Below are 27,371 nucleotides of genomic sequence, written 5' to 3' on the forward strand. Positions count from 1 at the left end.
TGGCCCGATGGAAGCGAGAGAACGCCAATGAGAGGACGGGAGAGGCAGGCCCAGAGGCTGCGACGCCCAGCCCAGGCAGTGCACGCAAGCAGGCGGAGGCGGCCCCGAGGAGAGCAGCTGTGTGGCTGCAGCCAGGAGCCTTCCTCTGGCATTGAAATTCTGCTCAGGCTGCAGGCAGGCGGCGTCCTCCTCCGTGCAGCTCTGGAAGGAGGAAAGTCTGGCTGGGGGGACTAAAGACGAGACGGAGCTTTGTATGGAAGACTCTCTGCTCCTGGGCAGCAGCTGTGCAATGGAATCTATAGCTTCAGTTTGCACACTTACCCGGGAGTGAACCCCACTGCAAGAAAGGGGATCCTTTGAATAGGCACACATAGGATTGTGCAATCAGTGCACGTGCAGTTGGAAGGACGGTGCTTTCATGAACAACTGTGGTTTCTAGAAAAGAAATAGGAAAAGGAATAAAGAAATGGAATATAAGGGCAAACACTTTCTGCTGGGTCTTCATAAACTGATACCAATAATAGATTAAAGCAGTGGTTCTCACACCTTTAGCACTGGGACCCACTTTTTAGAATGAGAATCTGTCAGGACTCACCAGAAGTGATGTCATGACTGGAAGTGACATCATCAAGCAGGACAATTTTAAACAATCCTAGGCTGCAATCCACACTTGCTATCATTGTTAAAAGAATGTACAGTACATAGTAGCTTGTTAAAAGTACAGGTCTGCAACATTTCCCCAAATGCAGTCACATACCATGGTAGCATCAAGTCTAATATATTAAAAATAAAATGTTGAAATGAACAGGGAACCACCTGAAATTGGCTCACAACCCAACTAGTGGGTCCTGACCCACAGTTTGAGAAGCACTGAATTAAAGTCTTTAGTCTCCCTTCATTTGCAAGCAGGGTGACCAGACATTCTCTTGTTCCAGGACATGTTCTCTTTTTTAACCTCAAGTCCTGGGAAAGAACTTAAATGTCATCCTTTTCCCTGTGAGCAAGCAGCACAGAGCCTTCTTGCAATTAATAAATTCTATGTACTATAAGTTTAATAATAAGTAATCTAATGTTTAAATTAACCATATGAAATCAACATATGAGTGTTTTTATTTTGTCATGTCCTACATTTTTCTTGGATGTCCTACATTTTGGGGTGTCTGGTCCTCTTTTGCAGTTATGACATCTGATCGCCCTGTTTGCAATCCTGCCTGATTTCCCTGTAGTTTTTCCTCCTTTCCAGTCTGTCTTAGGTCGCCAACTAAGAAAAGCTTTGAACAAATAGTGGTTTGTGGCCTCTGAGGGGAAAAAGTTGGAACTGTGACATGCTTCCAAGGAGGAAGCTCCCCTGAACTTAATGGAATGTATTTCTCAGTAAACTTACAATTAACCTTGAAGGAAAATACCATCCTTGGACTATCAAACATGCTGTGCAGCATGGAGAACAATTGTTCATATATCGAACAATCTCTCTCTCTCTCTCTCTCTCTCTGTGAATGTGCAAACTGGATCATTTTAGACACCTAGAGCAGAGGCATCAAACTCGTTTCACACTGAGGGCAAAAGATGGCATTCATGCTGCCTGCTGAGGGCCCAAAGTGACATTAAGCAGAAAGTGACAGTAGTTGATGGCCAGAAATAAGCACTTTTTTCTCACATAGAAATTCATTACCTGCAAATGTCAGATGAGAGGAGCCAAAAACGTTCTAGACCAGCAGGGGGGGATAGTGGCATCTGAAATTTAACTGGGAAATGAAAACTCCTCACGTGATTACCTCCCAAACTCAAAAGCTGGGATGATTCAAGTGATAACTGAAAGCCCAAGCATAACTTGGCAGGAACTTGGCCATTCAGGTAAGTATCCAAGATTTAAGTGGCAGCCATCATTCCATGTGCAATCCAATGCATGTTAATGCAGCAGTAAGTCCACTGTGTGCTTATAACAGGGCTTGCTCCTTGATAAACATACATAGGAATGTGACCCGCATTTACTAAGAGCAGTAATATTTCTGCTCCATTTATCTCCAGTGAAAGAGAGGTGAAGCCTCAGGCTCTGGAGGAGTTGTGACAATAGGGAAAAGATTGTGTAAGTATTGCTTGCCCCTGGAAGACGAGAACAGGTTGAAACATGAATGTATCAGGCCTGACAAAACATTTCTATTTTCTGAACATCAGGTTGAGTCACTGAACATATGACTCTAAGAGAGCCCTACTGGATCACACCAAAAGCCCATCTGAGCCATTGAGGCCCACGATCTTCACCAAATCTTGTGGCAGGCAGTTCCGTAAGTTAACATCACACTGTATGAAGAAGTACTTTTAAAAAAAAAAAAAATCTGCCCTGAATCCACTACCCATCAATTGCATTATATACCCTGGGAGCAAAGTTCTAGTGCTATGAGAGAGGGGAGAAAACAACTGTCTAGTCACGCGCTCCATTTTGTGCACCTCACTCTCATTCTTACCTTTGCTCCCTTTGTTTGGGCTGTGTGAGCACTGCCTACCCATCTAGTGGTGTAGTGGCAAATTTTGAAGTGTAGGAGCTCATCAGGACACACTCACATACACACACCCAAAGCCATGCTTCTCTAGAGATATGTGTTCAGTGGACTTGCTCACAGGTAAATGGAGTTGCTCACAGGTAAATTTGCATAGGATTATAGGCTTACTGTAACATGAGCTACATATTGTTTCTTAGGAAGCCCTTGAGAAAGAAGGGCTTACATATTAACAGGTGCCCCTAGGCAATTTTTTCAGTTTGCCTCCTGCTGAGCCGGAAGCTTCTTCTCTGCTCAGGTCCTCTTACAAAAATTTCAAAGACAGCTCCTGAGCGTTCCTGCTGATGGAATCACTGCTCGGTAGGACAAAACTCTGAGCGCTGTTCCATCCAGCTTTCCCTCAACTACACCCCTGCACGTTTCAGCCTGGGAGCACCCTCCCAAAGTTCCCAAATTATTTGCACAGGACAAACCACTTCTGTGGAGCCAACCAGGCCCATGTGTTCCAAACATCATGTGCAACATAGACAGGATCAAAAGATTATTCTCACTCTGTGCAAAGTACAGCATACTACGGTAAGTGGTGGAGGCTCCTCCTTACATAAAACATAAGAAGAGCCTCGCTGGATCAGGCCATAGGCCCATCTAGTCCAGTTTCCTGTATCTCACAGTGGCCCACCAGATGACTCAGGGAGCACCCAGGATCACAAGAGACCTGCATGCTGTTGCCACTCCCTTGCACCTGCATTCTGAGGTAGCCTACTTCTAAAACCCAGGCGTTGCACATACCCATCATGGCTTGTAACCTGTGATGAACTTCTCCTCCAGAACTCTGTCCAATCCCCTTTTAAAGGCATCTAGGCCAGATGCCTTCACCACATCCTGTAGCAAGGAGTTCCACTGATTAATCACACACTTTGTAAAGAAATATTTTCTTTTGTCTGTTCTAACTCTTCCATCACTCAATTTTAGTGGCTGCCCCCTGTTTCTGGTGTTGTGTAAGAGGGAACATCCCTCTATCCACACTATCCATACCTTTCTCCAATTCATACTGAAATTTACTTCTGAGTAAACATACCCAGGAATTGTCTGTCAACTATCCTAGAGCAAAGACGTGTTACAGAAAACACTGTGTTTGAATGATGGTAAAAACAGAATCTGTGATAACAAACTCTGTTCTTAGAACGCACATTTTTCCCTAGACAATGAAGCATTTATAGTACCTCCAGGCTTTTATTCCTTTGTTCCAATTCCAAACACTGTTAAGCTTTGTTGTCTGTTGATGGTATGCAAAGGGCCAGGTTCAGAGACTGGGTGCCTCGGAATACCAGATGCTGGACAACAAACGACAGCAGCGCCATTTGCTGTCAGGCCCTGCTGGAGAGCTTTCCGGAAGCATCCGACTGGCCAGTGTGGAGAGTGGAATGCTGGGCAAGGTGGACCTTTGATCTACTCCAGAAGGGCATAATCCTATTAAAGAATAGATTAGATAAATTTGTGCCTGAGAAGGCTGCCAATAGTTATAATCTTCCAATGACTAGGAATGCTGATGGTGACATGGAACCTCCTTGTATAGAAGCAGTCTACCTCTAAACACCAGTTGCTGGAGGTTACAGAAAATGTGAACTTCCTGGAGAAATCTGGCTGCCCACTGTTGGAAGCAAGATGCTGGATTAGAGGAAACCCACTCATTCAGAAAAGCACTTTGAGCCCCATTTACCCTTGATGAAGCAGCCATGTTTGCATATAACATGCTCTTGGTTGAGCAAATCCTTTAGCCTATAACCTTTTATTTATTTTACTATCAGGTAATTGCTTGATCAAATGGATACAACCTTATACAATACTCAAGGGTAATACCAATTTCATGGCCCAGAAAACCCATTTTGGTTTTCTTTCTTTAAAATAATATATGGGGGTCCCATTTGTTACATTGCACGTGGCTCCCCCCCCATTAGGAAAAGAGTGTTCCCATGGAAAAACTGCTCTAATAATACTAATAACAATTTGCAGAGCGTTGTCTTAACATACAAAGTGCTTTTCAAGTAGTGTTTTGATGTCATCTTCAGAACAGCAGCAGACTTATACCATATTGCATTGAGAAGGACTGAGGGCCCAATCCTAACCAACTTTCCAGCATCAACGCTGCCATCACGCAGCCCCAAGGTAAGGGAAAAAATGTTCTCTCTGTCTGCCCCCCCCCCACCACAGGATGCAGTTTATGCCCCATTGGTACAGCAGCACCGGCACTGGAAAATTGGATAGGATTGGGCTGTGAGTGGCTTGCCAAAGGCAAGTTTGTGAGTTTGTGGTAGATTTGAATGAGGGGACAATAGTGACTCACAACTTGAGACCCAATCCTATCCAACTTTTCAGTGCAGATGCAGCTGCAATGCAGCCCTGAGGAAGCCTTCATGATTGACCCCACACCACAGGATGCAGCGCATAACCCATCACCACAACTGCATCAGTTGGATTGGAAAGTTGGATAGGATTGGGCCCTCCGTCCATTACCCAGTGATTCCAAAACCTTTTAGCACTGGGACCCACTTTTTAAAATGACACTTTATTGGGACCCATGAAACTTTTTTTTTTTTAAAGACACCTAGAAAGAAATTATTTAATCATTTACAAGTAATAATAAGCCCCCCCTCAAAAGATGCTCAAACATTTATCTCCCTGTTTAAACATGCTTGCAAACTGCAAGAGCTCAGCCCTTTGTGGGGCAAGTAGCTGCTGTAGGACTTGAGGCTATTAGTTATCTGATCTTTCCATTACCTGTATTTTTATTGGAGGCTCTGCTCAGCTGCTGTGGGACCCACCAAAAATTGGGTCAAGACCCACCGGTGGATCCCAACCCACAGTTTGGGAACCAACCGCCTTAGCCCTTGACCATCAGTCTGCAATCCTATCCACACTTAAACTGGGAGTAATCCCCATTGACTATAATGGGATTTACTTCTGAGTAGACATGCATAGGTTTGAGTTCTCAATCTATAATGAAACAAGGATCTTTAGATATATATTTTAAGATTCAGCCTGAAGGCTCCCATACAATCACAGAAACCCTTTTTTTTTCCTTTGAGGGGGCTTGCACCAGAGCTGAGCATCGTGGGTTGGTTGCCCCCCCATTATGCCTCAAGCCAGTGATTGGTTAGTTGCCATAGTAACCTGCCCACCTCGTAGGAAGCACAAACCTCTTCCAAGATCTCCTTTCAAGACCCCTTTCCAAGCTTGGGTGGCTCTAATTACCATCATTAGTGTGTTCTTTAACCCATTACTGCCCAGCCCCCAGGTGTACACACTGGATCCTTGTTGCGTATATGCAACGTTGGGCAGAAATGGCTTAATTAATTCGTTTCACAGACTTCCCACACACAATATTTTGCAGCAACAAAAAGAGAGAGAGCGCCTGGTATGACATCATTGCACTGAAATCCCAGCAATGCTTTTTGCAGCGCAGAAAAGAAAAGGCAAGAGTGGGAGGTGAGATTGGACCACTGGGGAGCAGCTGGGAGGGGTGTATCGTCAATGTCAGGGGGGAGGAGAACCACCCCCCCCCCGCCTCCTTCTGATGAGGGACCAATCCAGACGCAGCAGACCAGGGCTGAACCTTCTCTTCCCTGCCCGGCGCCGAAGGGGTTAAGCGGGCTCTGCGCTCGCTGACTGTCCATTCCAGCAGGACTGCTGCAGCAGCCGGGACAGCCACACCGGCCCCGCGCTCGCTCTCCCTGCCTCCCGCTCCGCTTGCAGCTGCACCAAGGAACGATCGAGCCCCTTGCAGAGCATCCCCGCACAGCTCCTGGGTGCAAAGCTGAGCACCGGCTCCTTGGATCTATCTGCACCAGCACCCAGTCGGGAGGTAGGCGGGGACGCCAGCAGTTTCCATTCATCCGGATCCCACCTTTCTTCGCCCCCCCCCACCTCGAGCCCTCCTCCTCCGAAATGGCCACGAAGATCGACAAAGAGGCATGCCGAGAGGCGTACAACCTGGTGAGAGACGACGGCACGGACGTGAACTGGTAAGAGGCAGGTCAGAGCACCACCCTAGGCAGGTCTACTCGGAAGTAAGTCCCATTGTAGTCAACGGGGCTTAATCCCAGGAAAGTGTGGGTAGAATGGTAGCCTAAGAGCCCAAGCCGAGGCATGTCTACTCGGAAGTAAGTCCCATTATAGTCAATGGGGCTTACTCCCAGGAAAGTGTGGGTAGAGTTGTAACCTAAGAGCCCAATCCTATGCATGTCTACTCGGAAGTAAGTCCCATTATAGACAATGGGGCTTACTCCCAGCAATGTGGGGGTAGAATGGTAGCCTTAGTCACCTTAATACAGAAAAAGGAGGGGATAGGGTCATGGGGGGGGGTCAGCATTAAATCTTTATCTCAGGATTATGCCACCCCTTGAGCTGGAGCCAGACTGGCTGGTTTCAATTAGGAAGCTGACTGAGAGCCCAAACCTAGGCATGTCTACTCAGAAGTCAGTCCCATTATAGTCAGTGCGGCTAACTCCCAGGTAAGTGTGGCTAGGATTGCCACCTAAGCCTACTTAGAGCCCAATGCTGTCTACTTAGAAGTGAGTCCCATTAAAGTCAATGGCTCTTACTCCCAAGAAAGTGTGGATAGAACTGCAGCCTTAGTCACCTTAAAACAGGAAAGGGGTGGGGGTAGGATCTCTTGGTGGGGGTCAGCATTAAATCCCAGGATTACCCCACCCCTCCAGGGAGCCAGAGGCTGGCTGGTTTGAATTAGGAAACTGACTGAGAGCCCAATCTTATGCATGCCTAGTCAGAAACCAGTTCCATTATAGACAATGGGGCTTACTCCCAGGAAAGAATGGCTAGGATTGCAGCCTCAATAGGCAAAGTGTCTGTGTTTGGACCTGCACATGCTTCAAACAATTGCTGGAGGCAGTCACACATTTGTGATTCATGTCCCAGAGGCAGCCATTAGGCTGCTTCCATGCAAAAGCCTGGAAGCTGGTCATCCCTTGACTTTGCTGTGGCCAATGGAATGGGTAGAAAATGGCCTAGTAAGTGGACATCCACACACCCTCACTCACACACACCCCTCTCCATTCATGTGATTTTAAAAATGTCTTTCCTCCTCACTTCTCAAGGGTGACTTTTAAGTACGATGGATCCACAATTGTTCCCGGGCACCATGGAAGCGATTATGAGGAATTTACAAGACAGTGTACAGGTAAAGTCTTGACTTTGGTACTTTCTTCTGAATATGACGCCACTGATGTCAAGGGATAAAAGAGGGAAGGGCTGAGGAAGGTCAGTGTGATCCAATAATAGGTTGCATCACCCTGAAATGGTCATCCAGTATGAACAAGGGGCTGTGTTTTCACTGTGTGTGTGTCTGCAGCAACCCAGTGGAATGATCTCATCCAGCTAATCCTTCTTTTGTCTTACCCCCTGGACTTAAGTTGGAAAGGGGATTTTTCCTGGAAGTGTTCCTTGCTGGCTGGCTGGCATCCTGCAGGAAGGATTCTTTATTCCACTGATGACATGTAAACCCTCTTCTACTAATGAGAATCTCTCTTAAAGGGAATGGCAGGAGGTCAGTTCCTGCAATATAAAGGAAACTGAGTTTTTGTTTTGTTTTTTAAATCCATTTCAAAATAATTCCAATCACAACTTTCATCCCAAACCAGCAATTTCATATAGATGGAGCAATGATGAATATACAGGACGCAATGTTTGTTTTGATAATGAGGTAGCTTTGTGTGTGCATTCCTTGTGCAGATACACGGAGCTCTCGCTTTCACTGAAATGACCAGGGAAGCCCATTCATACAAGTCATTTGTGCGCACATGGAGCGGACAGTAAATGTCTAAACATGCACATTCTACATCCATCTGATTTAAAATGCATTCACTTAATACCTTTCTGCTATCAAGCCTCCAGGGAATAATGAGATTCAAATGAAAAACAACAAACTCAAAGCAATTCAACCACACAGTCCAACAAAAAAATAAAATAGTGGAAGCTATAATAATTTTTTTTATATAATTCCACTGAATACTTGGGAAAATTAGATGGTTTTGACGATGTCTTAAAGATGGTTGCATCCACAGAATCTCCCCTATCCCTGATCTGTACCTACCTAACCTCTGAATACAGAGGGGCACCTGAAGATCATATAGGAGAAGGTGGTCCTTCTGAAACCATTGTAGGTGGCTGAAATGTTGGACCTGTGACACCCTGGGCAAGTCACTCAGAGTTGCTTCTTGTGTTGCTTTGTATCCATGTCGGAACAAAAGGCTGGTGTCTTAAATTTCACATGCAGTGTATGTCAGGCATATGGCAATTCCACTCCCAACTGTTCTTGACCCACATCCAACAGTGAATGTGCATTTTTTTAATGAGTGTGAAACTGGCAGGGATCTAACCACGTGAATGCAACATTAGATCTTAAGAACATTCCCAATACAATTTGCATCCACCATCAGTTTCCCCATCCATAAAATGGGAAGAAGAATTAACTTCTTGCTGTAAAGAGGGAGGCGACATTGTAGCATTTTCAGTTCAGGGGAGAGACCTTCTCTCTGGTCCAGCCGCACCCACCTGTCCACCATCAGGTGGCCACCATCACATGTCTTGAAGTTTACAGAGTGTTTTTGGTGTGTCTGTGTTAATATGCATGCAAGGGAGAGCTGAATCACAGCCGCCGGGATCTGGCTGGTGAAAGCTGATGGGGATTTGCAGGGTGGGGAACAAAAACCTTATCGTATCCTGATGAACATGGCATCCCTGGGTGCTTGCTTTTGCACCCCAGAATACCTGCTCAAGCAAAGGACTACAACAGACAACCTGACTCTCCATTTCTCTCTCCTGATAAAAACATATCCAACTCCTTGGTGAAGGAGGTGGGGCACAATGTAACCTTGCCTAGCCCTGGAGTAAATCTTGAACACCTCTGAGCAATGTAGTTGGAGTGTGGACTATTTCCTTATGAACTTCCTCTGCTTATTTGTTTAAAAAAAAAAAAAAAAAGACAAGGTTTCCCCCTGAATTTTTCCATCTGGGTGACAGTAAATCTTGCCAAAGTGTGTTTTGTATACCAAAGCTGGGACCAAAGTGCTCCACAGGAAGGCAGAGAGAAGTGTGAGTCTTGATCAGTTGATGGATGACTTTGTATGGATTTGCATACTCTCAGCAGCTGAGTCAGCATCCCTCCCCCAATAACTTGGGGCTTCCCCTTTTCCTATGGTGCATCAGTGACTGTGCTCTATCACATGAACAATGCCAGATCATGACCAATGGGGGGTGGGTGGGAGCAATTGCGGCTGTGGCTCATAAGAACAGCCCCACTGGATCAGGCCATAGGCCCATCAAGTCCAGCTTCCTGTATCTCACGGCGGCCCACCAAATGCCCCAGGGAGCACACCAGATAACAAGAGACCTCATCCTGGTGCCCTCCCTTGCATCTGGCATTCTGACATAACCCATTTCTAAAATCAGGAGGTTGCGCATACACATCATGGCTTGTACCCCGTAATGGATTTTTCCTCCAGAAACTCGTCCAATCCCCTTTTAAAGGCGTCTAGGCTAGACGCCAGCACCACATCCTGTGGCAAGGAGTTCCACAGACCGACCACACGCTGAGTAAAGAAATATTTTCTTTTGTCTGTCCTAACCAGCCCAACACTCAATTTTAGTGGATGTCCCCTGGTTCTGGTATTATGTGAGAGTGTAAAGAGCATCTCCCTATCCACTCTGTCCATCCCCTGCATAATTTTGTATGTCTCAATCATGTCCCCCCTCAGGCGTCTCTTTTCTAGGCTGAAGAGGCCCAAACGCTGTAGCCTTTCCTCATAAGGAAGGTGCCCCAGCCCCGTAATCATCTTAGTTGCTCTCTTTTGCACCTTTTCTATTTCCACTATGTCCTTTTTGAGATGTGGCGACCAGAACTGGACAAAATTCTCCAGGTGTGGCCTTACCATAGATTTGTACAACGGCATTATAATACTAGCCGTTTTGTTCTCAGTACCCTTCCTAATGATCCCAAGCATAGAATTGGCCTTCTTCACTGCTGCCGCACATTGGTTCGACACTTTCATCGACCTGTCCACCACCACCCCAAGATCTCTCTCCTGATCTGTCACAGACAGCTCAGAACCCATCAGCCTATATCTAAAGTTTTGATTTTTTGCCCCAATTTGCATGACTTTACACTTACTGACATTGAAGCGCATCTGCCATTTTGCTGCCCATTCTGCCAGTTTGGAGAGATCCTTCTGGAGCTCCTCACAATCACTTCTGGTCTTCACCACTCGGAAAAGTTTGGTGTCGTCTGCAAACTTAGCCACTTCACTGCTCAACCCTGTCTCCAGGTCATTTATGAAGAGGTTGAAAAGCACCGGTCCCAGGACAGATCCTTGGGGCACACCGCTTTTCACCTCTCTCCATTGTGAAAATTGCCCATTGACACCCACTCTCTGCTTCCTGGCCTCCAACCAGTTCTCAATCCACAAGAGGACCTGTCCTCTAATTCCCTGACTGTGGAGTTTTTTCAGTAGCCTTTGGTGAGGGACTGTGTTAAACGCCTTCTGAAAGGCTCAGAGGTTCAAAGCACTTCCTTTGAGTGAAGAAATCACTGGTTCCCTCCCTGACATTTCCAGGTAAGGCACAACCCATGCCTGAAGTCCTGGAGTGCTGCCCACAATACTGATCTTCAATTGACTCAGTACAAAGCAGCTTTCTGTGTTCCTAAACAGCAGGTCCCTTGTCCAGGAGACTGTGTTTCACTTTATGTTCACACACTGTGTATTCCTTCCGTACAGGGAAGGTTGTATTGGCTGACTTGTGAAGCAGTTCAGTGTCCTCTCTACTGTTGCTTCCAAGAAAGGAAATTCAGATTGGCCCTCATTATCCATGGGGGTCTGTTCCCGGACTCTCCGTGGATACAGAAACCTGCGGGATATTGAAACACTGCTGCTTCCAAGAAAGGAAGTACAGGTTGGCTCTCATTATCTGTTGGGAATTCATGGAGGATACTGAAATCTGCATATATTGAGATCTGTGGAGGGGCCCTCATAGGACTTCTGAACGTGAATAGAAGTGCCTTTTGGTCACATCTGGAGGTGTTCTGAAGCATGGGGAGACATGGCAGTTTGAAAAACTGGAAGTGCCTCTTGGAGATCTCCAGCAGGCCTTCTGAGGCACAAGGAAGTTGGGCATGACCTCCCCAAGTCTCAGAAGGCCTCTAAATGGCACTTCTGGTTTTATTTTTAAAAAAGCAGAAGTGCATCTCAGACGCCTCCGAGAGTCTTTCTGAGACACAGGGAGTCTGTGCCTGCCCTCCCTATGCCTCAGAACACTTTTCAGATGCAACCAGAAGGTACGTCTGGTCACATCAAGAAAGTAAGGTGAGGCCCTCTAGATGCAGGTCTAGGACCCATGTTGAGTCATAGCCACAAGCCCCGAATCTGCAGATAAGGAGGGTCTACCTGTAGTAGCCATTCTCTTCATAGTAAAGTCACAGAGAGTGCATGGAGCATAAAATGTACCTTGCTCCGGTAACATTCAAAAGACCAGCAACAGCTGGACTCTCTTTTGCCCCACTCCTGATCCCCTCCCCCAGATCTGGAGGAACGAACCTTGTGGGATGACTCAGTGCCATGGTAGCTGATGAGGCAGTTCAGTGGCAAGAATCCACACAACCATTGCAGAACAAGAGGAGAAGGGGAAATGTCATCCATACTAGGTGATGATAGAGATGAGGAGGGTTCAAGCAGCCCTGTGCAAGTATGTGATTGCTGATTGGCAGGTAGCTGCCTACATGGGCACAAGCTGCTAGCCCATCAGCAACTGTGTGTTTGCATAATGCCGGCCTCTGCCTCCTTTGCTACTGCCTGACCAGTGGCTGGTAGAGATGGGCAGAAAATCTCCTACCAGTCCGTCTCCTTGCCTAGTGTGAGAACTGGAGGTCATGCTTTGCAAGCAGATGATCCCAGTTGAATCCCTGGCATATCCAGCTATAAGGAGCTTGGGTTGCAGGGCTGGAAAAGCCCCTACCTTGGACAAAAACACAGTGTATGGCTGAGGCTGCAGCAGGACTTGCTTCTGAATAGACATGTATGGGATTGTGCTCTGAGTCAACAATACTGCACTAGGTGGCCCTAGCTGCCTGACTCAGTATCCAGCATTCTTGTATGATGAGGAGTAATCTTCCCCTTTGCTTTTTGACTCACACTGTGCCTGTGCCTCTCAGCTGTACAACATCTGGCTTTCCTGCTGCGTTGAATTTTTTTTCTTTTGCAAAAGCCCTCTCTTCATGGAGGGAATGGCCGGAAGCCTTTGAAGTTGAGCTGCCACCCATCCTAAGCCCAGCAACTGCTGTCGTAGAGCACCCAGACAGCTTCTTTCTCCTTAACAAAGCACTTACTTTGGGATTTGGGTATCCCCTTGTTTGATTCGCAGGGGTGGCATCAGTCCATAGGTGGCATTATGAAAAGACCTTCCAATATCTTGCACTGCCAAAATATTTGGCAATGGGAAGGTTGCATCCCGAGTCAGAAATAGCTATGATAACCTTCTATGTCTTTCTGTCGCTGTCTGAAAAAAAAAATCCTCAAACACTGTAGGGTGCTTATAATTGAGGTTGAAAATGAGGTCGCTAAGTGGAAATCAGTTTTATAAGGCAGATGATTAAAATAAAAGGGTGGGGGTTTGCCATCACTCAGTGCATCCAGAGCAGAGCACAACTTTCTGGAGCACAGATCTCTTCTGACTTCATAGTACTATAAGCAGAAGTTTCTGGGCTTCTCTTTTGGTGGGAGATTGGTAGGGTTGCAACGTTTAGGCTGCCATCCTATGCACGCTTTTCTGAGAGTAAACCCCATTGAACATAACCTTGCTTCTGAGTATACATGCACAGGGCTGTGCTGCTAATCAGTTTAAAAGACCTTCCAAATAGTTTTCAAAAGTGCAGTTGTTTAGAAGAGCTATTCTCCCCCCCCCCTTCTCCCATGCCTCTCTTTCCTCAGCCCCTTTAAAATTGGCACCTACCATCTCCTTTCTCATCCCCTATTTGGGCAGCAGGACAAGATGGAGGAATTAGACCAAGGTAGAGCAGCTCTCTTGCCCACCAGTAATGTTGGTAGTCCCCTCCCTGCCTCTTGGAAGAGCCAACTCAGCAAGGAAAAAGGCCATAGCCACATGTGGCCTGGATTGAGTCAGCATCTCTTGCTTTTCTCCTTTACGGTCTGTAGCAAAATCTTCTGGCACCAAGAGGAAGTGGGAAGAGCATTTAAGGGTTAACAGATAGTGCTTGTACTTTTAATCTTCCCCAAGTTCTCCAACTGCAGGGCTTTCTGTTTAATATTTACTTTAGAGGGTAAGTCTGTGCAAAAAGAAAGAAATCCGCTGAGAGATCCTTCTGGTAGTGATTGTGGTCGCGTTTCTCATTGACAGCCTGTTCCTGCCTGCAAATCATTCTCTACCTCCACCCCTCCCCCGCTCCCTGCTTTTGCAAAACGCACCTCCCTAGGCTGTCAGGCAGATGCCCTGCTACTTGTTCCTGAACTTCCTTGGGGCCATCTGGAGTGCTGTCTTGATTCTCTGTAAAAAGCAAAATCTCTTACTGCAAGTCCCTTTCTTAGGCTGGTGATTTCCATCAATATGCACAAATGAACAGGGACATGCACACCCCCTGCTTAGATTCTTCAGTTTTTTTTCAACCCAAAATAACCACAGATTCTCCTTCTCCTGATTTGTTTGTTAATTATATTTTTAGTCTGTTCTTCATCCCAGGGTGGAGCTCAGGGTGGCAGACAAGGATATCTTTAGGGTTGCCATCCCTCCAGAATTGGCCTGGAGTCTCTATGAAATGCAGTTTCCAGGTAACTGTTAGAAGCCATCATGGAGACTTTAACAGCATATCCAGGAATTTCCAAGATTACATTATGTTTGAGAAAGGAAAAAAAATCTCCAGAAATAGTTCGTTTCAATGAGCAACCCTGGTGTTTTATCTTCACAGTAGCCCTGTGAGGTGGAGCAGGATGAGAGGAAGAGTGACTCATCCAAGTTTGCTCAGCAAGCTTCCTAGCTGGAGCTTTGTGCTTGAGTCCCCCTGAGCCAACCCTGCTGTCCTAAGCACTACAATATATTGCCAGCTGCCCAGAATGCCCAGTGTATCTTGTTCTCATGTCTTCACTAGCAGCGTGAGCTGCAGAAATCAGCTTATGAAGCTTTTTGAGGCCAGGAGACAAGCAATATCGTTTGCTAGTGACTTCAGAGCAAGCTGCTGTTAAAGACACGGGAGCAGAGGGCTGTTTAAAAGTTGGCAAAACTATTGGCCTGGAAAACACTGTCCAACTGTATCTATGCAATGTAACTGCAGGAGTCCTTAATAGTAATCCCGCTACATTGCTACGGACTTTCAGTTGTGCGTGTATGTATACAAGCACAAGTGTTATCAACTGCGCAAGTAATATATGAAGCATTTGTCAGTACTCCAGTAAAATGCTACACTGGAGTATTTCAGCTTTATGGGGAAAATAATATCCTAGTCGATTACTGAAGTGCTAGCCACCTGGAGGCTAAACCGCCCACCCAAGGAACCACTTGCTGATAAGGTGAAATGAACTTTGGACGCACAGCCTTAAGCTGGACATCTTTGTTGGTTTGAGTCACGAATCTGTTATGTGCAAAGCAAAAGCAAAGGAGGAAAAGGGCCCTGTTTAAGTGCACCAAGACAGATAGCTGCTTTAGGGTGCACTCTCCAGCACACCCCCACTAAACACAATGGGACTGGTTTCTGAGTAAACATGTGAGGGATTGAGCTGCAATGCATTGGTAGGTAAAGGACCTTTGTTGGCAAGTGGTTCCATTGTGGGGAAATCACCACGATTAATTGAATTTGATTAGAAGTATGGCAGGGTCGGGCTGCGGTGTCCTTTAAGAGTTATTTATGCTGTATAAGAGTTGTGTATGCTGCTTTTCACACACCTGCTGCACTGAAATATGAGAAGCTTCACCTGTTCTTCTGCTGAAGTGGGTTAGCAGGTGTGCACTGTCTTTGGGTGAGACTGGCAGTTATGGCCTGTCAGTAGATGAGGGGAGAAAAGCTGCGTTTACAGAAATTCTCCCATCTACACAGCTGAGAAAGCAGCAAGGACTTGCTTCGGCACCATATCACATGACTATGTGGTGCAGCGGTTAGCATGTCAGGCTCCAGCTGGGTTTGAATCTCGTCACAGACACATGAAATTGCCCCACGCCAAGTCCAACCATTGATCTATCCAGCCCAAGTCTGCCTACGCTGGCTAGCAGTGTCACTCCATTGGTTCAGCCCTTCACCTGCTACCTGAAATCCTTTTTTTGCTGGAGATACCAGGGCTTGAACCTGGAATTGTCTGCATGTAAAACATGTGCTTGATCACTGAACTATCACCCTCCCTCATTATGGAAGCATGAGGCTCATTGGGTGACCTTGGGTCAATCATACTTTCTCCAAAGCTACCTTGCAGGCTTATTGTGAAGGCAAAGTAGCATCCTGTACTCCTAGAGCAGGGGTGTCCAAAGTTTTTGGCAGGAGGGCCACATAGTCTCTCAGACACTGTGTTGGGGGTGGGGGGGGGAAGAATTAATTTACATTTAAAAATTTGAATAAATTTACATAAATGAATATATTAAAGATGAACTTATATGAATGAATGATGGTCTTGAAATAGCTCAAGGCCTATAAAAGGCCTTGCACAAAGCAAGGCTGGCCTTTCCTTTGCTGCCTCTGCTGCATCACAGACTTGTAACAGCAAGCAGTGGAGGGAGCCCTCATCCCACAGCTCACGTGAGACGTCAAACAGTCGTCTGACCAGTGTGGGCTCCAACAAATCTCCAACAAATCTCCAGAGGGCCAGAGGCTCATTGGAGACTGGGGGCTCCCTGAGGGCTGCATTGAGTGGCCTTGAGGGCCGCAAGTGGCCCCAGGGCCGGGGTTTGGGCACCCCTGTCCTAGAGGATGGGTAGGATTTTTTAAAAGCACAAAGGTAAAGAACCCTGGCCAGGGGTTGCCTTTTATATTCTCTCTGCTCATCTTAGCATTCTTTTGTTTGTTGTCTTGTTTTTGTTTCCTTCTGACTTCAGCAATATGTTCAGCTATCTGGCTGGGAAGGTGGCTTTTTTTTTTAAAAAAAAAAGCTTTTTTTCTGATGAGGGTAGAATTTCCTCTTTTTAAGGGAAGTTGCTTTTTTACGATAATACTTTCCTGCAAACTGTGCAGAAAAGGCTGCCAGCTTTTGGGTAGGCAGAATTAAAATGCTTTGTAGAAGGAAGGAAGGCGGGGGAAGAGGGTTCAATTAAGGCTCAAGTAGGAGCTGATCCGGAAGGTTAAGGTTACATGTATGACTCCATTTACCAGACGCATGAAGTGTGTTTCTTGGTTGGGAGATTTCACACACGAGTATAGAGAAAAAGATATAGCCAGTTTTATAAACCAAATGGCCACCAAATTCAAGAAGCACAGGTCATGCAGCTCCCCAAAGGATGAATAAAAGAGAGGAGTTCTTCTCTCACACACACAATACTACAAACCTGCATTATTGCTGGATTTGTCAGTTTCAGGAGATGTAGAAAAAAACTGTTATGAACTCAAGCTATTTGTTAACTCATGGCATTTTCTGCCACAGGATGTGGTGACTGATGGCCACCAGGGTAAGAGGAAATGTCTGTCAATGGCTAGGAGAGCCATGATGCCTTAACACAACCTCTGGGTCCAGAACCAGAATGACTCAGACCAATTACAGTAGGGAGGGGAGAACACAATTGTGGGAGGGGGCTATTGCCTTCATATCCTGCTTTTGAGCTTCCCAGAGGCCTCTGCTTGGGTATAACTGCAACTCAAAGACGTTTAGCGTTTCGTGCTCTTTGGATAGGTAGTTGAGCACAGCACCCATATTTCAACAGACCATTCCCAAATCTTCCTGGAAGGCCAGATTCCCCAAGACAGAAGAATAATTTACCAGGACAGGTAATGGAAAACAAGGACTCTCCTGACTTAAAAAGGAGAATAGGTATGAATAGCAGCCCACCAGATCAATCCCAGTCCAGGCACTATGGATTGTGACATTCAGAGACATGGATTGTGACATTTCCTTTTCATTTCTCCAGCACTGGGCAGTAAAACCAGGAAGTTGATTGTGTATTCATCGAATCTCTGAAAACAGCCAGAGCTAAAGTTGTGGTGCTTTGTCAGCATTTGCATTTGTGGCTGCGGTCAAATTCTTTGTCGCTCCAGATTTTATTCTTTCTGCATTGTGACTTTCCTTGTCCCCCTTTTCTTGTCCCCCCAGATGACATCCGGTTGTTTGGCTTTGTGCGATTTACCACCGGGGATGCCATGAGCAAGCGAGTCAAGTTTGCCTTGATCACATGGATTGGTGAGAGTGTCAGCGGCCTGCAGAGAGCCAAAACGGGGACTGACAAGACTCTGGTAAAAGAAGTCGTACAGGCAAGTCATTGGGCCAGTTCTCTTCAGGAGATGCTTGGAGATTTGGGGAGGGTGCAGGATCATGATGGCTGGCTCCACCCCACCTCTGCAGCGCAGATGGTCCTGTCCCAACAGGGCTAGCATAAGAACTTCTGGCACATGAAGCAGGGGGCCAAATGCCTCTGCCCCTCTCTAGGGCTTGCATTTGGAGCTATGTGACCTGATGTGGCACTGGTTTTTGCAGGACCTCCCTCTCCTGCAACTCCCCCACTCACCCCAGTGAGTGGCAGGTGCACCTAGATAGCCCTTGTCATGAAGTGCAGCACCGCCTAGCAGTAGGTAGCGGTGACATGATGACGTCATTGACAACTGCTTCTGGGAGGCCTATTTTGGGCCACATGAAAACGGGTAAGTGGGCAGGCAGGCAGGCAGGCCCATAAGTGCAGATACCCCACTGCCCATGCCAGCCTGCTGATGAGCAAGGTCCCAGCTGCAGTAGCAGATGATCCTCTTGATGCCCAGCATGGGGGGCCCTCAAGCATGAAACCCAAATCGGCAGAATCAGGGAAAATGACTTGCCCCTCTCCCACACAAATTGTGAAAAGTTACTGCCCCTGATCTGTCACCTCTTCCCATGCTCCACAAATTTTGAAAAGGAAGGGGAGAAAAAAAAAAGTGGGAAAGAAAGTGTAGAGAAGAGGAAAGTGGGGGGCTAGAGTGCCACTCTCCTTCCCTTCACACCATCTTTCTCTTCTGCTCTGCTTCCCCCTTTCTTTAAAAATCCAAGGACTACAAAAGAGGAGGAGGGGGAGAATTGGTGGCAACAGGCATGGAGGTGGGTGGCTGCTGATGGGATTGGTGCCCACTAATCCACCAGCGCTCCAAGTGAGGAGAGGAGAGTATTGGCTCTTGCACACCTCTGTCCTCTCCCCTCCACATTTCCTCTTCTTTTTTTCAGTCCAGGAAATGGGAGGAGGGTCTAGAACATCACTAGCTAAGGGAGGCAACATTTGACATGCCATCTCAGGCACCAGCAGGTCTTGGACTGACCTTTGCCTGTGCCCCAATGTCTGTGTGTTAAGCTGAAGGTGAAAATACATTGTATGTGTGTGTGCACAGCTGTAGGTGTGTAGAGCTTTTATGTGCAATGGAGCACTGTGAACCTTCTCCACTTTGTCCCAAGCAAGGAGCAAAACTAGGTGTATTGAGTCCCTTGTGGGCCACTGAACATGGCTGGTGAGATGGCTTTGGCCTGGTGAGTCATAAGTCAAACCTGACATCCTGGGATATCCTGCAATGACCACCAGTCCCACTGAAAGATATAGCAATACAATGGGACTGCATTGCCCTTCTGTTTGCTGTGGATCTTGTCCTTATTCTGTGTAAATCAGGGAGTGTCCTGTGCCTCCCTGTGACTTTCCTTTCTTGATCTAAACACCCGAGATTATCTCGCTGTGCGCAGACAATGGGCTCCAAGGACTGGGCTTCTAATCTCAATTAATGACTGAGCAGCTTTTAATGGTTAACTAGGTACAAATAGCCTCCTGTTTGGCACTGGGTGGAACGGGAAGCAGTGCTGTGTGTCTGTCCTTTCCAACTGGAGTTTGTCCCCCAGCAGAGGCTGTTGCTAACTTTGCACTGCAGGAATACTTGAAGTACTGGCATGGAAAACATGAAAATGCTTTTACAGTGCAATCCTAATCTCTCCCAGCACCGGCACAGCGAGTGCTGCACTGGCCTAGGGTGTCACAAACATGCCGTAAAGCACATTTGCAACACCCAGAGAGTAAGCTGTGCCAGCAGGAATGCCTGTACCATCCAAGTATAATGGGGCAGGGGGGAGGAAGAGAAGGGGGGAGGATCAAGCCCAGGAGGGGGGAGGGATCAGCAGTGCTGGTGTGCACCGAATCCTATCCCCCCTTCTGGACCTGAAAGCCTGACATGGCACTACTTAGACTTGGGCCAGCAAATTTGCTGAGTAGGCTCATTTCACAGGCTGGGACTTTACCCAGGGTAAGAGAATGAATGTCCTTACCTCAAGCAGACCTCCAACCTGCTTCTAGCCAGTTTAGGAAACAGCATGGGCCCCACAGCCCCACTACACTGGTACAAGTTAGGATTGGGCTGCCCATTATATTTTAAATATGTACACTGTTTTTTGACACTCAAGGGAGAATCTAGAAGATGAACCATCAGTTAAAAGGTTCAACTAATTTAGCATCCTGTATTCAGCAGTGGTTGACCAAAAGCATCTGAAAAGCCCATAAGCAGGACATGAGGACAAGGTCAGGATAAGGCTTCCCAGGGCCTTAGACAGCCTACGAAAGACTGCCCCCCTTACTGCCACTGTCTGATCTCTTGGACTGGAAACAGAGGCAGGAGATGAAGCAGAAAGCCTTCCTCTTCCCTTCCAATCCAGGAAGCGGAAGGAGGGGCAGTAGAAGCAGGTGGACAGATGGTGGTGGGAGACCCTTGCCTATCTGCTACCTGAGGCCAGTGCCTCAGTCACTCATGGGGGGCCTGGCAATAGCCACGCCCCGGTTGTTTGCCAGTGTAGTGGCTGCTATAAAGCATGTTTGCAATGACTAGCAAGTAAGCAGTACCAGCAGGAAGGCCTGCACCATCTTGCCAGCACTGAATCAGGACTGACAGCTGCCAGAGCAGGAAAGAGCTATTCTATCTATGCAGCGTGGGGGGGGGGAGAACAGTGCAAGGGCGAGGGGAGTGGGTGGTTCATGCCCAGGAGGGGAGAGGGCATGGCAGAAGAGGCCTCCACTGTATCCTAACCCCTCTCCTGGGCCTGAAAGCCCTACATGGGGCTTCTTGGACTTGCGCCAGCAATTTAGCACCAATGCTGAATAGGACTGGGCTGTCTGTTCTCTCAAAGCCAACTAAGGGCCCAACCCTATACAGTTTTCCAGTGCTTTTGTAGTTGTGCCAGTGGAGTGTGCGCTGTATCCTGTGGCGGAGGGATAGTCACTGGGACCTTCTCAAGGTATGGGAGCATGTGTTCCCTTACCATGAGTTTGCATTGTGGCTACACCAGAGTTGGAAAGTTGGATAGGACTGGGCCCTGAGCCAGTAGCCATCACCACATCTGATACCAGGAAATGCCATAAATTAATGATACAGAACAGCTGGTCTTGGGGGTGTGCCGTACTGAAGAGGTCTGCAGAGGAAGTTGATACCCATATGGAACTTTCAGGTAGTATGTGCTGCTGAAGACCAGAAGGGCTGTGGCCTTCATGGCTGACTTATGGGCCTCCTGGAGAAGTGTGGTTGTCTGCTGTGGGCAGCAGCATACTGGGTGAATCCACTGTGGTTTGATCCAGTAGGCAGTTTTGGTGAGCTGGAGCTGTTCTTCATAGCCGTTCTTCTGTTGAAACCGACAAAGTTGCAGAAGTTGGAGTTAATCGAAATGAAAAACAGCATTTACATTTCAGAACCAAATTGGTTCTGAATAGAGCATGGCGATCCTGTTACCTCTTCCCTGGGAACACCCAGGAAATATTCAGGGTGATCGGCCATTAACAACTCCGTTACCACTGTGTTGACACATCTCATTAATTTCACTGGTTGCAGTGGTGCAGCTGAGGCAACTGGCACCAGGGTGCACAAACATTTTTTAACACACACCCCCATACAACAAAATCAAATGTGATTGATTGATTGATGTATTGCTTGCTGAGTATTGGCATTACAGCTTTGTGTGTTTGTCACAGAGAAAAACGTTAATATTAATATTTAAGAAAAGCAAGCAATGGGTACAAAAGTAATTTTAAAAAAATGATATGATTAAATCATAACTTCCTGCACACGTTTTTTGTGCCGAAAGTTACATCTCTTTGTTTGCTGAAGGCATGGTACCCAGGGCAATTGACCCCCTCCCCTGCCCTTCCCCTTAGCTACGCCACTGACTGGTTGATCACTGAAGGCTTGTGACCACTGAAGGCATGTAACTAAAGGAGAACTTCAGAGTAGCAGTTGCTGTGGGTTTCCTCTGTGCATTGCGCAAAGTTTGCTGGTTGTTGTCGTGTGAAGCAATTCAGGTTCTTGTTGCATCCCAGCCTCCTGGCCTGAAATAAATGGTCACACTTGTTTGTGGCATCTGTAGGCTCCAGAAGGAACACAAAGGCAGCAATTCATTCCTGGGGCAGTGCCGAAGTTGGGCTGGGCGGGTGGGGAGGTGGGGGCTGAGAAGGACTCTGAGAGGCTCTCCTCTTTGAAAATGTGTCGGATGCCTGGAATTCAAGAAGAACTAGAGGGTTGTGTGTACATGGAGGAGGTAGTGAGAACTGTCTCTCCTGGGGATCAACAAGACTCCAGACCTAAGATGTTCTTTTTCAAAGCTGAATTATAAATGCAAAAATCTGTATGCAAACCCACTCACCGAAGGGGAAACTGGATGTGGTTTCTGGCCATGCAAGGTCTTTTGAGTGCTGGCAGTGCTTGAGAGCCTAGGGAGTACATGTAGACCCTGCTGGAGGAGATCAAAGACCCACCTGCTCCAACAGCTGGCATCCATATGCTTCCAGGAAGCCCACCCTGAAGGCAACAGCCCTCCCCTATTGCTTGTTCCCAGCATGCATTAGCAATTCAGAGGTACACTGCCTCTCAACCTGGAGGCTTCATGTAGTCAGCATGGCTTTTGATACCCTGGTCTTCCACGAATAAGTACACTGATGGTACTGTTTCTGCCAAATGCTAAGCATATGGCAATAAAACTGAATTGATTTGTTCTGTCCCTGATTTCAAAGCCCAGGGAGGGGGAGAAGGAGGTGGGGGACTGGGAGGGAGGCGGTTCTTAGAGCAATTGAAAATGGGACACTTGGCTCATTTCTCTTACATTCCCACGCTTGCTCTCCTACTGTGTGACCTGTATATCGAAAAACTCATGACTCAAGTCACAGGAAGTCAGTGAGGGGCTCAGGATGAGTCCTGATGACTGCCTGTTATGACTCGAGTATGAGTCAAGTCAGAGGGGGCAGAGCCTCGGGTCTGGTCTGGGGAGGTACCTCTAGCACATTCCTGGTATAAATGCGGACAGTCCAAAGCAATCTTTCATCCAGACCAAGTCCTGCTTAGCTTCTGCAAGGTTACTGCCACCTATGCTGCAGATCACACCACACCGTTACGTAGCCCTCTCACTTGCCATATGATCCCTGATTGACTAGGCTTATTCACTAAGTGAGAAGATAACATGGTGCCAGTGGAGGAAGAGAATGTGGGACTGCTGTGGGTGCAAAAAAAAGTGCAGGGTTGAGGTTATTTCCTTTGTATCTATCTACGCCTTAAGTCTTTTGGGGCAGATTCCTTTCTTCATTACACATGAAGCACTATGTACACTGACAGAGCAATCATAAGGATGAGAACCCACTTTGCATCCTCAACTCCTCTGTTTCAGCCTGAAAGCATCTGCATTTGGCAATAATTTGGTTCAGCTCTACTTTCCTAATGCTGAACTACTTACTCTTCATCACTCCACTCAACAGTGTCTCTTTTGCTTTGTCTGCTGCAGAATTTTGCCAAAGAGTTTGTGATCAGTGACCACAAAGAGCTGGATGAGGATTACATCAAGAGTGAGCTGAAGAAAGCCGGCGGGGCAAATTATGACGCACAGACAGAGTAGAATGTAATGTGCCTCCTGCAACCACCTGCCTGGACCAGGAAGGGAGGGGAGGAAAAGCACAATGCATCTTCCGCATCAAAGCTGGGAGATGACCCAAGGCAAGCCAGAGGACGACGCTACTCCAATATGTGCATCTCCAGAGTCCCTTCCTGTCTCCCAGGGTGGACCATGGTTCTTCGTGCCATCCAACAAAACATCTCCTTCATATACAATCTTTCCTTTTCATATTTTTTTTTAAATTTTATCTCTTTCTCTTTAACAAATGTTACATGGGTACTTGGCTCCATAAGCACATGTCGGTATGTTCTGTATAAGTTCTATTCTTTTGTCTGGTAGATCCATCAATGGGCTGGAAAGCCTGCAATTGTGGCTTAAAGATGACACTTGCACTTCTGTGAAATCACATGACTTCCAAATAGCCAGAAAGACTGAAGCACTCCCAGGAGTTATGTGCGAAGTTAAGCGTACAACCTGATCATATGTGTGCTTTCTTGGAAGTAAATCCCACTGTATTCAGTGAATGACTCCCCAGTAAGCATGCCTTATTAACAGTGTGATCCTAAGCATGTTTATGGGAAAGTAACATCTCCTGAGCTCAAGGGGACTGACTCCCAAGAAAGCGAATGCACACTTAGCTGGAAGCCAGCTCTGTTAAACACATGGGGCTGAGTAAATATGAGTAGGATTTTGCTGCCAGTTACGTAGAGTAGTTCATTAGATAGTACAGTATTTTTCAAAAACAAGCCACTTTTGTTTGGCAAGGCTGAAACCTGCTCCTACCAATACCAGTAACAACTGGACATGAGTTGAAATATTCCACAGAGAGAATGTTGATTGGTAGTTGGGGGGGGGGAATGGCAGTGGGGGGAGGAGGTAGTCTCCAGTCAGCTCACCAATGAACAAGAAGGAATATAATTTGCCTTAACTGAATTGTTTAGCCATGTGTGCTATGCTTCCCCCCTTTCCTTTAAAAAAAAAAAGTGCTTTTCTTTTTTTTTAATTTTTTTTAAGTTGTGATAACAGCTGTAAACAGGGTGGGTTAGGGGAGTAAAATATCTGATCATTTGATTGTACTGTTTTGTACATTTTTTAAAAAAATCCCTGGATTTGTGTTTGGAATATTTTCTTGTATGAGACGACGACTGCTGAGAACTCACAGATAAATGCACAATTGCATTGGTTACACTCTGTGAAGTGTGGTTGCTGGGCAGCTGCCTTTTGTTTCGATGTGCTTGCACAGCGATGAACGGGAGATGTGTGGCAAACTGCACCCCTCCCCCTTGATTTGTCATTCAGAATGTCAAGGCTTGAATCAGAAGTGAAGTCTATATTACAAATTTTAAACCAGTGTCAAAACCATTCCATGGCAACGTCTCTCAATTAAGAGATCTTGTGCAGTGCAGGAGGCAGGCTTGGTGTCGCCACGAGGCACCAAAAATCACAACCACCCGCTCCCCCAGATGGCTGATCCCAGCTGCCATTTTCCCCAAGAATAATACTTATGTCGGGGCATTGTGGGAAAAACTGGTGGTCACCAGTCATTGTCTACCAAGAGGAGTGACCATGTCTCATTGCAGCTACTGATAAGGGTCAGTGACCTCTATCCAAATCCCAGGCACCTTTCCAGTGTCACCAATTCCAGGATCCTTTGGGAGAAGCCATGACAGTTTACAGGTTTAAAGTTTTGAGTATAGATGTGCACAGAGCTTTAGCCTGCAGTCCTAAACTCACGTACCTGAGAGTAAATCCTATCAAGCACTATAGGACTTGGATCTGAGTAAACAGGCATAGGATTGCAGTGTACTACTCTCCCTTTTTATAACCCCAGTAAATCCATCTTTAGCATTCGGAGGTTTAAAAATAGCATAGGTGCGGTTTTGTTAGTTATAAAAGGAAGACTTGCATTGTACTATTTTTATAATCCCCCCTCACCCATTCATACAGATAACCAACAGGATTTTGTTTGGAGGGTGGAAATTGTGCTCTTTTGAGACTGGGGAAAAAGTCATCTCTAATAAAATAAAAAATTTGTGTTTTTTTCTCCTGGAATTATTATTCATTTATTGATATGCAAGTAAATGCAGATTAAACTGATTCATTCATCAACCCAAACAATGTTGATGGATCAATTCAGATTTGTTTAAGTCATCCTTCTCAGAAATGAGTCACATGGATACTGTGACCTCCCAAGATAGTGCTCAAAAGACTGCCAACTTTGTGTAATTCAGTCTCACACAACAACCTTGCAGTGTTGGCTTTTGGGAAAGTAGAGCTGAGGGGGTGGCTGTCCTGATCCAGCCGCTTCTCGCAACATGCTGCAAAACTTTCAGCATGCACTCAAAAAAGGGTTCCTACAGCAAAAACTGGGCTGTTGCACTCATTAAGTGTTTGGAGATAGCAAACATCGTTTAGAGAAGCTCCATTCATCAAAGGAAAGGATTGAGAAGAAGCTTCATTGCAACAGCCCCCACCCCACCAGTGCAGGGTGACCAGATGTCATAACTGCAAAAGAGGACAAGACATCCCAAAATGTAGGACATCAAGAAAAATGTAGGACATGACAAAATAAAAGCTGAAAACACTTGTATATTGCTTTATGTGGTTAATTTAAACCCTAGAATACTTATTATTAAATTTAAAACTATATTACATATAATTTATTACATAAAATTTATTAATTACAAGAAGGCTATGTGCTGCCTGCAGGGGCTACTCACAGGGAAAAGGAGGACATTTAAAGTTCTTTCTCAGGACATGAGGCTGAAAAAGAGGATATATCCTGGAAAAAGAGGACATCTGGTCACCCTGCCCCAGTGATTCTTCAGGTTTCAGTCAAAGTCTGCTTCTGGCAAACTATGGGATAATGTTTCACATATGTTTTTTGACACCCTGGAGTCTGGGAGCGCATTAAACTGGATTAATAGTTGGCAAGCCTGGGACACAGCAGTGATGCTCCTAATCTTCACTACAATATGCTAAGCACCCAGAACACTTAATGCTCAAGGGAGTGGGTGGAGATTCCTTGGTAATTATCACTGTATTAACCCTGTCTTTAGTCTGTCCCATCAATCTCACTATAAATAATTTCACCTGCCCCCTCCACACTCTGAAACTTGGAGTTTCTAATCAGTCCATGGAGCAAAACAAAATGAAACTAGATGCCCTGGGATGAGCCTATGTTGGCATGACCCTTTGGGGAAGGTTCTTATTCAGGATTGAACTCCTGACCTTTGAAGCCAAGGGCGCACATGTGCAGCTGTAGCTCTGAAGATGGGTAATGCAGTCACTGTCCCTGATAGCTTATGTATTGGGACACAGCCAACTCTTAACTCTCTTCTTAGAAGGATTATGCTGGCAATTCTCAAGATTCATACCAAAGCTTGAGGTTGTCATAAGCACTGAGTTTGACATTGGGCATTCTGCCACTGCTAGGAAAAAAAACATGGGTCACAGTACCTTTGGCCTTAGAGAACCAAAAAAAAAAGTTTGGGTAAAGTTTTGTGACTGACAAAACTCTGCACAAATTTCAGGGCAATGTATGCTTGTATTAGTGGGGTAGTGCTGGAGTTGCCTTTCTCTAGCCCTGCAGCAGGACATTGGTGTGTGACAGTCAGAAGTTCCACAGATGCTGCTTCCCCCATCACTGAATCCTCTTGCTAGGACATGCTTTTAAGACTGGGGCTGAAAGCATTTCATGCCTTCCTGGAAGGGAGGAACAAAACTCTGGTGTCTAATGCAGCTTGTCAAAGTTGGCAGTCACCAGTAGCTCATGAGTGGTGGGAGAAACTACTGAAGCAGTCCCACCTGG

General features: G+C 46.3%; 1 protein-coding gene across 1 annotated transcript; it reads left to right on the plus strand.

The window, feature by feature from the left end:
- The first annotated feature begins 6,184 nt into the window (after positions 1 to 6,184).
- COTL1 (coactosin like F-actin binding protein 1) lies at positions 6,185 to 25,603 on the plus strand. The gene is made up of 4 exons (XM_066637503.1): positions 6,185 to 6,520; positions 7,613 to 7,695; positions 17,798 to 17,955; positions 23,453 to 25,603. Exons 1-4 carry the CDS (start codon positions 6,444 to 6,446, stop codon positions 23,561 to 23,563), a joined length of 429 nt encoding a protein of 142 aa, XP_066493600.1. The 5' UTR covers positions 6,185 to 6,443; the 3' UTR covers positions 23,564 to 25,603.
- Positions 25,604 to 27,371: the final 1,768 nt, after the last annotated feature.

Source organism: Tiliqua scincoides, chromosome 9 (genome assembly GCF_035046505.1).
Source record: "Tiliqua scincoides isolate rTilSci1 chromosome 9, rTilSci1.hap2, whole genome shotgun sequence".
Taxonomy (NCBI): Eukaryota; Metazoa; Chordata; class Lepidosauria; order Squamata; family Scincidae; genus Tiliqua; species Tiliqua scincoides.

Coding starts and splice junctions, on each gene's coding strand:
- COTL1 (XM_066637503.1), top strand. CDS start 6,444: ATGGCCACGAAGATCGACAAAGAGGCATGCCGAGAGGCGTACAACCTG. Junction 6,521..7,612: donor GACGGCACGGACGTGAACTG/GTAAGAGGCAGG, acceptor TCACTTCTCAAG/GGTGACTTTTAAGTACGATG. Junction 7,696..17,797: donor ATTTACAAGACAGTGTACAG/GTAAAGTCTTGA, acceptor TTGTCCCCCCAG/ATGACATCCGGTTGTTTGGC.